Raw genomic sequence first — 11,429 nt, forward strand, 5'->3', positions numbered from 1 at the left:
TTATGTAGGAAAAGGGTGTTCAAAAAGATTCTGGGCAGTGATGAACATAAACTTGCCTTCGATGATCAGTAACTCTCAGAATTATATGTTATATTTCACTCAACTTAAGTAAACTTACTAGTATTAAGTTATTCAGCAACCATGATATTAAATCGGGTTCACTCTCAACAAAATTGTGAAGTTTTTAATCTCTCACTTGACCTCTTAGCATAGTTTTCTTCAATCCCAGGCTCTTTCTTTCTATATATGTTTCCTGTGTTTCATCTGAGAAACTTACTCTTACCTAATCACCTTTTCTTTTTTGGAATTGTGGCTGGGTGGATAGAAGAAGGACATTTCCCGAGGTCTCCAATTCTGTAATGTATTTGCTGCTCACTCTTTGACGCCCTCCAGGTATTCTTATTCAGGCATTTCTATTGAAATAGTCTAAGAAATTGCCTTTGGGGGAAGGCTAGGATATTGCTAATTTTAATTACCCCATTTATACTGTAGGCTTTTAAAGGCTACATCTTTTTTCCTATGGCATAAAGCCATATAATTTTAAGTTTTGAAAGGAATCAAAATCTCATTAAACACTTATTTTATAAAGGAAGTAATTAAGGGCAAAGGAGCTGTAAAGATTTGTTCGAAGTCAATCATTTAGTTTTGAAGTTGAGAGTAGAATCCAGAGCTTCTGATTCTAACTTAGATTAGCAAATTTTAAGACTCATACACCAAATATAAGAGATCCTAGGTTTTCATGGGTACGTGGGGAAATGGGTACGAGTTCAGGAAAAAAAAATTAGAAGACATTAAATATACTTTGTAAATACAATATTTCCAAAACTATTCAGGTTCACTGGCATTCAAAACTTCCTCAGGTTGGTAAGCCTTCTCATAGATTACCTTCTTAAAATGTTCAGAAGAAATTGTCTTGGGAACCCTCACATAAAGGTGAAAATATGTGTAGAAAGATGCTCTCTGTGACACTGCTTGACTAGTGACAAAGTTAAACCAATCTAAATATTGAAATATATTATCAAACACCCATACCTTGGACTTTTTGGGGAAATTGAAAGAATGAGGTTGAGCTATATATTGTGACAAAAATTGTTTAGTATATACTAGTTAAGATAAAAAGTATAGTGCAAAGAAAGAACGCACAGTATAATCTTATTATGAAAAAATTTTAAGGCACATATGCATATGAAATATATCATGTATATATGCTTATAAAAGTCCTATATATATATATAAAGTAAAATTTTAATAGTGTTTACTTCTGGAGTGTGAGATGGGGAGATGGGATGGAAGGAAATTTCACTTTTATCTTTACATTTGTATTGCTTTAATATTTTACAACACACATTTTAAAAATAAAAAGCAATTTTCTCCATTCTTTGTCCTATTCTTTATCTCTCTGTTTTCTTAAGTCTTGGCAAAATAGTGTATATAATGCCTGGGCATTTTTACAATTGACTCTTCAGTCACCAAGGGTGTGTCTCTCAGCCAGGCCTTCTACCCATACAGAAGGAGAGTAGAGTGTGAAATGTCTCCTACCCCATTGGGTTATGTTTACTTATTTACAGATATTTAACTACTATGTCAATGTTTGAAGATTGTGGATATTTATTATAAAATGTTGGCATACAATCAGACAATTGATTTATGTGAGAACCACCCATGGTAACAGGTTACTCTATTTATTGTGTTGTTATTTAATGTGTGAGTAACCTCTTGTGCATTGTGGTGTACTTTGTTTTCCCTACTTTTATAAACGGGCTGGCCATCCAGTATGGCTGCTGTGGCAAAATACCACAGACGAGGCAGCTTATACACCACAGAAATTTATTTCTCACAGTTCTGGAGGCTGGAAGTTTCAGATCAGGGTGCCAGTATGGTTGGGTCTGGTGGGAGTCCTCTTCTTGGTTGCAAATATCTTGTGATCTCTCACATGGTGGGAGGTGCTGGCAATACTTCCTATTGTGATTTAAGCACTTCCCAAAGTCCCTACTTCTTAATACCATCATCTTTGCAGGTTAGAATTTCCATGTATGAATTTGAGGGAGACACAAACATTCGAATCATATCAGGGGACGTAGGCTATATTTCAATTTCTTCTTTCCAAGGAGCAGGCCTAGTTACTATAGTAGATCTGGGCATCACATTGGTTAAGACAACCAGACACAGATAAGAGCACAAAATGTTTCTGATCTACCCACATTCCTTTTCTAATATAATACCAAATTTTATGAACAGAATTCAGGGAGCACCTGAGGTTTTCAGGCTCCTGCCCTTCATGTTACAATAATTCAAAACTCTGCATGGGAACTGATTATTCTGCTCAAATTATGTCTTCTGAACCTCACAGTGAATAACAGCCTTGACTTTTCTAACTTCCTCTCAATAGTTCTTTGAATCCACAAGTGAAAAATGCCATTGCAAGAGCAAGGACTGGAACCATACTGCTAATCACTAAGGGAACTGTTGGGCTATTTATCAAAAGGATCTGCACATTTTCTAAGCCTAAACTTAGGAGTCAATGATTACACATTATTTCCCAGACTTTTCTCCATTCTTTGTCCTATTTTTTTTCCTACAAAAAGCAAGGAAATCCCATTGATTACTTTCCTAGTAATCATAAATTGATTTGGATTTCCTGGAATTAAGAGACCTTTAGATAATAGGATTTTCAGTGATACTAATGAATACAGTTTCAGAAGACCTGGAAAGTGTAAATAATTAAGAGGAGCTTTCACTTCTGCCTGGAAATTTCACTTCCAGCCAGTGACATGTCAGCAGTAGTAAATGTGCTGGAGAAATAATATTGAGTTGTTTGCATGATGTGGTGCCCCTTATTTATTTATAACTTAAAATAGTCAGTTTAATAAAATAAATATGCATCAACACATACAATACTTGCCAAGATTCTTGCCTTTATTGCTTATATTCCATTTTCACTTGATAATATTCAGAAAATACTTATTGAGAGCCTGTTATGTCTCAGGATCTTTACAGAATCCTTTTTCAACAACATATTATATAAATATTTAAATTTGGTTGGTTCTATATATGTTTAAGCTGGGAAACAGTTGCATATGTTTTTGGCATATCAATGCCCAATAAATGTTTGTTGAACAGAATGTAAAATTATTTTTTATATCATGATGATAACACAAAAAGTTTTTAGAAAATATTATAAATTTTTAAAGCATTCCACTAGCTCAGCTTTTCAAATACCCCTTTCATCTGGACATAAATAATTTGGTTTCAGTAACCCTCAAAGGCTTTATATTATTTTAGCAATTACATTCAAAAGCTGTCATACAGAGTAGTATGAATTTGTCAGAAAAGTTATTAAGATATATCAAATGTTCATGATATATGCAGTAATATCACAAAGTATTGTTAATGAGTAAGATAGGTAACACATAATCCTGTTTTTATATCAAGCACTGAGCACAGTACCTTGCACACAGGAGGTTTTTTATTAAACAGCTTTATTTAGATATAATTCACATGAAAGAAAATTTTCTTTTAAAATGATCAATTCAGTAGTTTTTAGTATATTCACAGAGTTGTGCAACCATCTCCATAATTTAACTTTAAACATTTTTATCACCACAAAAATAAATCCATTCCCATTGGTAGTCACTCTCCATTTCTCCTTCTCTTGAGCCTCTGGCAACCACAATCTATGTGGATGAATTTGTCCATTTTGAACATTTCATACAAATGGAATTATGCAATATGTGGCTGAGGTGGAGGTGCCTCACACACCTGAGGCTTGGTTGGAAGCTGCTCTGTCCAGCAGAGTCTTCATGACCATGGCAGAACAAACTTTTGCCTAGGACACTTCATTATGTCTGGGGGAAGGTGTCTGCTCTCTCTAGGGGAGAACAGTAGCTAGACCTCCATCCCTTATCCCTTTTATTGAGAAGGATACGTGTGGGAGATACAAGATCAAAATTCTTAAATCACCAATAGTTTTCAGGTGCTTAGGTTACAATTTATAATAACTGATTACATGTCCCAGTACAATGGATACAATGAATAGTCTGTGCCAGGGTCTATCAAACATCCTGACTCCACACTGGCACTAGGTACAAGGCTTCATATACTCCCTGCTAGAGATTGTTTATACTTAACTAAGAGACAAGGGAAAGCAGAGCAAGTTCTAAAGCATGACAAGTATTCTTCGAATCCAACTCCCATGGAAATCCTCTGAATGGTTTTCAGGTATGTCTCCCACGCAGCCATTGTTGAGACTTAAAGACAAGCACAGCCGGAATGCTGGTAGCAGGTCATGCTCAGGCTGGGGCTACAATTCCCTAAACCACAAGGAGCAGTTTCCTACATGTGGCCTCTCGTGTCTGTTTTTATTTTCACTTAGAATAAATAATGTTTTCAAAGTTCACCCATGTAGACTGTGTCCGTACCTCATTCTTTTTATGGCTGAATAATATTTCATTGTGTAGATACAGCACATTTTGTTTATCCACTCATAAGTTGAAGGGTAGCCAGTTTGTTTCTATTTTTTGGCTGCTATGAATAATGCTACTATGAACACATTATATAAGTTTTTGTGTGGACATGTGTTTTAATATCTACTGGTTATATACCTATCAGTGGACTTGCTGGATCATTTGGTAACTCTATGTGCAATCTTTTGAGGAAGCTGCCAAATTGTTTCCCAAAGTATCTGGACCATTTTAAAGTCCCACAGCAATGTCCAAGGCTTTTAATTTCTCTACATTTTCATCTGCACTTGCTATAGTCTGTCTTTTTCATTACAGTCATCCTATGGGATGTGAACTGTATCTCACTGTGGGTTTTGATTTGCATTTCCCTAATGACTAATGATGTTGAGTATCTTTTCATGTGCTTATTGACTATCTATGTATCTTCTTTGGAGAAATGCCAGTTCAAATTATCTTTCCATTTTATAAATTGGATTGTCTTTTTATTATTTAATTGTAAGATTTCCTTATATATTCTTTATAAATTTCAAAGTTCTTTATCAGATATATGACTTTTAAATATGGTCTCTCATTCTTTAATTTGTCTTTTCACTTTAAGGTGTCATTTGAAGCACAAAGTTTTTAGTTCTGAAATCCAATTTATTATTTTTTTCTTTTGTCATTTGTGCTTTGGTGTCACATCTAAGAAATCACTGTCTAATCCTCTAAGGATTTGATAGTTTTAACTCTTACATTTGATCCATTTTGAGTTAGTTTTTGTATTTATTGTGAAGAAAGGGTTTGCTTTATTCGTGTGTATGCAGATATCTAGATGCCCCAGCACCATTTGTTAAAAAGACTTTTCTTTCCCCTGATGATCTCAGCACCTTATTAAAGTCAGTTGACCATGAACGTGTGGTTTAATTTCTGGACTCTCAATTCTATTCCATTGATCTATATGTTTATATGCCAGAATCACATGGTCTTGACTGTAGCTTTGTGTAAGTTTTGAAATTGGGACGTATGAGTTCTTTATACTTCTTTTTCAAGATTATTTTTCATATTAGTTGATTATTTAATGAGTGAATAGATGGATGAATGTTTGCATTTTAAAAGTATTATTTTGAGGGGAGGGCAGTAGGTTGGAAATTTTAGTATCTTTAAAGGGATGGTAACTAAGAGATAGTGGTATTTAGGTAAATGTACCTTCAAAAACATACTGGGATTGGTTCTATCTTATAAAAATGCCTTAGGTTTCTGCTGCCTTGGCTGCATGACAGAATCTGTTTCTGAATTCTCTGTAATTGGCACCAGGCTGGAAGCAGAGCCGGTACTTGATAAGTATTTGTAGATTAAATGCCTTGTCCTTTTTGTTTTGTTTTAACCTATTGATTGTCTTGCTGCTACTTTATGGTTGGTAATTGGTAAATTTCCCGTTTTTCTAGTTTATTCAATAACTCTGTAACTTTGGTTTAGAATCCTATTTTACTAAACTTCTGCCAATTTTCTTCAAACCACCAAAATATGCTGGGCAGATGATTTTCCAGGATGGAATCATTAGCAATTCTTTTCAGATGGAGTATGAAGAATTCCAATTTGCCTCTCTCTTGCTTTCTCACTCTAATCTCTTTGCTATCACTTGTAAAGCGTTGCCTTCTATTAGACTCCAAGGGCAGAAAACCACTCCTTTTATTAGACTCCAAGGGCAGAAAACCACTCCCATTTACAAGGGTGATGACATGATGACATACCATCTTTTTTTTTTCCTGAAATATCATTTCCTCCAGGAAGACTTTCTAGATTGAGGTATAGAATGGACACTGATTTTCATAGTAAGTATGCAGTCTTACATCATCCACCACTCATCCACAATCTAAAGAGGGGAAAAAAAAGCCTTAACCTGTTAAAAGTTTTGAATCTTCACATCTTTGTTTATGGTTGTGTGTTCTTTATTTGACACCTTAGACCTAGCCTGTCCTCTGTGTATCAGATGTTAATTTTTTTTTCTTGTGTTGATTCCAACCTGACAAAATGCTTTAAGTTTAAAATTTTAATAGTGTCTCTATCTTTCTCCAGGCTCCTGTCATGCTAGCTCTGCTAGGCACACAATGAGTACTCAGTAAAAATTATTTGAGGACTATTTTATTGTTAATTGCCTTATTTTCTGTTTCAGAACACCAGGTACAGGAAGGCTAAAGGTAGAGTTTGGTGTAAGTGTCTAATTACAGAACAACAGATACCCCAAAAAGCAGCCACGAAATCTGTAATTTCCCTTATCTAGTTACCCAAGAGGGCTACAAACTAGCAATACAGTAGTCACTAGAAGTTGAAAAGATGGATAGACAGGTGTTTTTTTATATTCTAGTGGGATCCTGCCAGTCACATCCCTACGGCAAATTAAAAGCCCTGACTAGGATCAGGGGACTGGGATTCATAATTCTGGTTTCTGTACTACGGTTGGAGAAACCATGGAAACTAATTTTCCTTCAATTAATTTGTTCAGTAAATACTAATTAGCTCCAACTATGTGCTAGGGGATGTTAACTATAATTGGAAACAAGACAAGGTCTTTATATTCGTGGAATATATACTCCAGCATAAGGGTGGAGAAAGGTGTACTGTATACCATAATCCACAGCTATTTCCCCATCTCTAAAACGGTGGGATAGCTTCTAGGTTCAATTTGAACTTTAGGGCCTGTTTGATCACAGTTCAGAATATAGCAAAAGCTGCTCCCTACTACATAGTCAGTACGGGGTAGATCATATGAATAGATTGGCTTTCCTTTACAAGTAAGGAACAATTAATACATTGGGTAGAACTGTTTTTAATATTTTACCCGGCCTTGGAATGCAGCACGATCCCCTGACCGCCTCTACACTGCCAACGACATAGTACAGTCACACGTTTTCAAAAGGCTGGAGGTCGTTAGACATTTGGTATTTCTAAAGCATGTTTGAAAGGCTTCCTTTCTCCCAAGTCATGTACTTGATAGGCGACAGGGATTAAAGGAGCAAAGATTCGGTTTAGCAGGGCAGCAAGGTGAAGGGGACGACTGGTGGCGTCACACGACCTTAATTAACATTTTGATCCAAGGAAATAAAACAAAGGCGGCAGTGGCAAGTCATGCAGGTTTTAAGGCAGCGCTCCGTCTTCCACCCGGGAGGACGGAAGCTTCCTTCGAAAAGCAAGCTTTCAAAGGGTTCTAGCTTGCCCCAAGCAGCGCCCACCCGCCACAATCCCCCGCAGCAGCCCCGACAGGCGCGGCGCAAACACCTGTGGCTAAGGAACAGGAAGCCGCTGCAGGCGTCACGCGGCCAGTGGCCAGGAATGCCTTGACTGCGCACGCGCCCGAGCCTCCGCTATCTCCCGCCCTGTTCCCGCTCGCCAGCCGCCAGCGCCACTGTCCACGCCCGTGACGTCCGCCGAAAGGGGTGGGGTCGGGGGCGGGGCGACTCAGCGGGGCTGAATGGGCGCTCCGACTAGCCGCACATTCCAGCGGACCCACGTGATGCGACCGCGCCGCCTGAGGTAAACAACCGCGGCCCCGCCTCCCGGCCCCTCCGCTCGCTCTGCACAGTTCTTCGCCGGCGGGACGCGCTCCAGAGGGGCGGGTGCTTCCTACGAGAGTCTCCAGCGGCTGCAGCGATCCGCAGCAGCGGCAGCGGGCGCGGCGCCGGGAGTCTACGGGCCGAGCGCACCGGTAGGGGTCGAGCGCGCGTTCCCTCCCCGCCCCCACGGCTCTCTGTGGCGTAGCAGGAATTTGGCGGGGACCCGGGTGCTATTTGCGGCTCTTCACGAGCTGGATACTGGCGACCCTTGGGTCATTTCTATTCTAGGGGCACTGGGTCATCGCGTTCGACCGGCCCCCTCCCGCGGACCCGGAGGGTGTGTCTCCCTCACCGGGGCTCGCCGCGCCTATAAGGGGCCAAGCGGCGGGCAGGGACATGCAGCTCTACAGCAGCGTCTGCACCCACTACCCAGCTGGGGGACCGGGTCCCACGGCTGCAGCTCCCGCTCCTCCGCCCTCCGCTGCTCCCTTCAAGGTTTCTGTGCAGCCCCCAGCACCCGCCAGCGGCGCCCCGGAGCCGGAGACCGGTGAGTGCCAGCCCGCCGCGGCCGCCGAGCTTCGGGAAGCCTCTGCCGCCCCCGCCGCCAAGATGCCCGCCTTCTCCTCCTGCTTCGAGATGGTGTCCGGGGCCGCCGCGCCCTCCTCGGCAGTTGCCGCCGGCCCTTCCGGCGGGTCCTGCAAACCGCCGCTGCCGCCTCACTACACGTCCACGGCGCAGATCACCGTGCGGGCCCTGGGCGCCGACCGGCTTCTGCTGCACGGGCCCGAGCCCGGCTCCGCGTCGCCCGCTGCCCAGCGCGGCCGCTGCCTCCTGCTGGCCCCCGCGCCCGGCGACCCGGTCCCACCGCGGCGGGGCTCCTCGGCCTGGCTTCTGGAGGAGCTGCTGAGGCCCGACTGCCCCGATCCCGCGGCCTTGGCAGACGCGGCCCGGGAGGGCCCTGACCGAAACTTGCGTCTGAGCGAGCACCAACAGGCCCTGGCCGCCGCCAAGCACCGGGGTCCCGCGCCACCCCCGGGGAGCCCGGAGCCCAGCCCCGGCCCGTGGGCCGAGGAGCACCCGGCGGAGAGGAGCCTCCGGGGCTGGGAGAGGACCGGCGACCGCAGCGACTCCTCCAGCGCGGACGAGACGCGGCGGCCTGGCCCGGAGGCTGAGGCACCCGAGGTCCGGAGCGTGGAGGCCGCCCAGAGCGGCGCTGCCGAGGCGGCGATCGTCTCCAGGTCGGATGCCAGAGACGAGAAGCTGGCCCTGTACCTGGCGGAGGTAGAGAGGCAGGATAAGTACCTACGACAGAGGAATAAGTACCGATTTCACATTATTCCCGACGGCAACTGCCTCTACCGTGCGATCAGCAAGGCCGTGTACGGGGACCAGAGCCTGCACCAGGAGCTGAGGGAACAGACGGTGCACTACATCGCCGATCACCTCGACCACTTTAGCCCCTTGATTGAGGGCGACGTGGGGGAGTTTATCATCGCTGCCGCTCAGGACGGGGCATGGGCCGGGTACCCGGAGTTGCTGGCCATGGGGCAAATGCTGAATGTGAATATACACTTAACTACTGGAGGGAGGTTGGAGAGCCCCACGGTGTCGACTATGATTCACTACTTGGGTCCAGAGGATTCTCTAAGGCCTAGTATTTGGCTCAGTTGGCTCAGTAATGGACACTATGATGCTGTGTTTGATCACTCCTATCCTAACCCAGAGTATGACAATTGGTGCAAACAGACTCAAGTGCAAAGAAAACGCGACGAAGAACTTGCCAAATCCATGGCTATATCCCTCTCCAAAATGTATATTGAACAAAATGCATGCTCTTGAAGTGTCTGAAAACCTACGCCCTGGGAAAAGTGCATACAGCATTTGTGTTTGGAAAATTATATGAACTCTGATCAGGGTAATAGCACTTTTAAACTTTCTAGATTACTGTAGGTGTAATGCCTTAACCTTATTTTTATTTTGAATGTTTTCTCAGAGCTGAAGGTTGCTGGGCACCTAAATGATGTTTCATGATAGCCATGGATGATCCTACTGCAATTTATAATTTGCTGTATAAAGTTAGCACTACTTGATTTGCAAGCTAATTTTTCAGTGTATATTTGTTCATTCCTGGTAATCTATTTTCTATAAAAATGTATTTTTGCACAACATTTACAAAAATTGGTGTAACTTCATCTATGATGTGTTCCATTTTGACAGCTTTCCGGCATAAATCCAGAGAAGTGCTTTATATGAAGCTTATTTTGAACCGAGTTTGTGATTTAGTGGTTATTTTATGTTGTTGAATTTGAACTTTACAATTCTTAGATATTATTTCAAATGGAGATTGATATATTCATGTTATCAGATGATTGGCCCATTCCATTTTGATGAAACATTTGCTTTAGAAATCGTTATTTTTCTAGAAATGGCCAACCTTTTAAAGAGAAGTATGTAAGGGAAGATTGTGGGGAGATTTTTTTTTTTCCCTTTAAGGAGTAGTGCCACCTCTTACTTGAATGAAAGTCTGATATTTGCTGATGGCAGAGTGATTTTTCTGTATTCAGATTGATGTTTAGAGTAGATTGGTGCTCAATTGTTTTTATATTTTCATTTTGTTATAAAGGAATTTTAACATGATGTAAAACTTTATGATAAGCCTCCTGCTTTATATAACTTCTTGGATTCAACTGAGATTTGAAAATTTAATAGGGTGGATGCTTCAAACCAACATTTGCAGTTATTTCATAGCAGGAGAATATTGTCTTAATATTCTATTCCTTTTAAATTTTTTCAAAAGACAACATAGGATTGCCCTGTGTTATGTACAAATAAAAGTGTCTGTAAACAGCTTGTATGGTTTGCTGGGTCAAACAATGTTCCCAACCTAAAATAGATTATTTCCACTTTAACTACTTTGAGTCCTATTTATTAAGTAATGAAGTTTGTACATTTTTATTTTGTAACATTTTGTGGGGTTTTTTGTACAATACTGTATTTGTACAATAGAACAATTCTCAGTAATGGAGTGAATGAATAAAATGCATAGTTTTACTTAAATGTTTGGCTAACGTGGTTTTTAAATTACAGAGTGATATCTGCAGGAACCTTTTGCTTCTGCATTTTTTTTTTTTTTTAATGTGTAAATTGTCACAGATATGAGACAGGTTTTAAGTTCTCACATGAACAGGATAGAATAATCATTAGGTAATTTCAAAGAATAAGATAGTTTAAAGGTGGAGTAACTAAAGAATATTATTTCTAATTATCATTCTCATTTAACATACCTGTTGACTAATGAACAGGGAAGTACAAGTATTGTTAACCAGCACAATGTTTCATTATCATAGTCCATTCAGTCAGAATAGGTTTTAATGTTTTAAAGAGTAACTAAAGCAGTGCCCTAATCTTTATTTAGTCTGGCCTTTTGAGACCATGGGAA

The 11,429-nt window shown here is 41.2% G+C and overlaps 1 protein-coding gene across 1 annotated transcript; it reads left to right on the forward strand.

Annotated features, from left to right (window-relative positions):
- Positions 1–7,980: 7,980 nt before the first annotated feature.
- On the forward strand, positions 7,981–11,045 carry OTUD1 (OTU deubiquitinase 1). The gene is made up of 2 exons (XM_090268036.1): positions 7,981–8,142; positions 8,279–11,045. Exon 2 carries the CDS (start codon positions 8,387–8,389, stop codon positions 9,827–9,829), a length of 1,443 nt encoding a protein of 480 aa, XP_090124162.1. The 5' UTR covers positions 7,981–8,142; positions 8,279–8,386; the 3' UTR covers positions 9,830–11,045.
- Positions 11,046–11,429: the final 384 nt, after the last annotated feature.

Source organism: Furipterus horrens, unplaced genomic scaffold (assembly GCF_987537825.1).
Source record: "Furipterus horrens unplaced genomic scaffold, mFurHor1.1.pri manual_scaffold_2, whole genome shotgun sequence".
NCBI lineage: Eukaryota > Metazoa > Chordata > Mammalia > Chiroptera > Furipteridae > Furipterus > Furipterus horrens.

Excerpts from the sequence above, each read along its gene's own strand:
- OTUD1 (XM_090268036.1), top strand. The coding sequence starts at position 8,387 with ATGCAGCTCTACAGCAGCGTCTGCACCCACTACCCAGCTGGGGGACCG.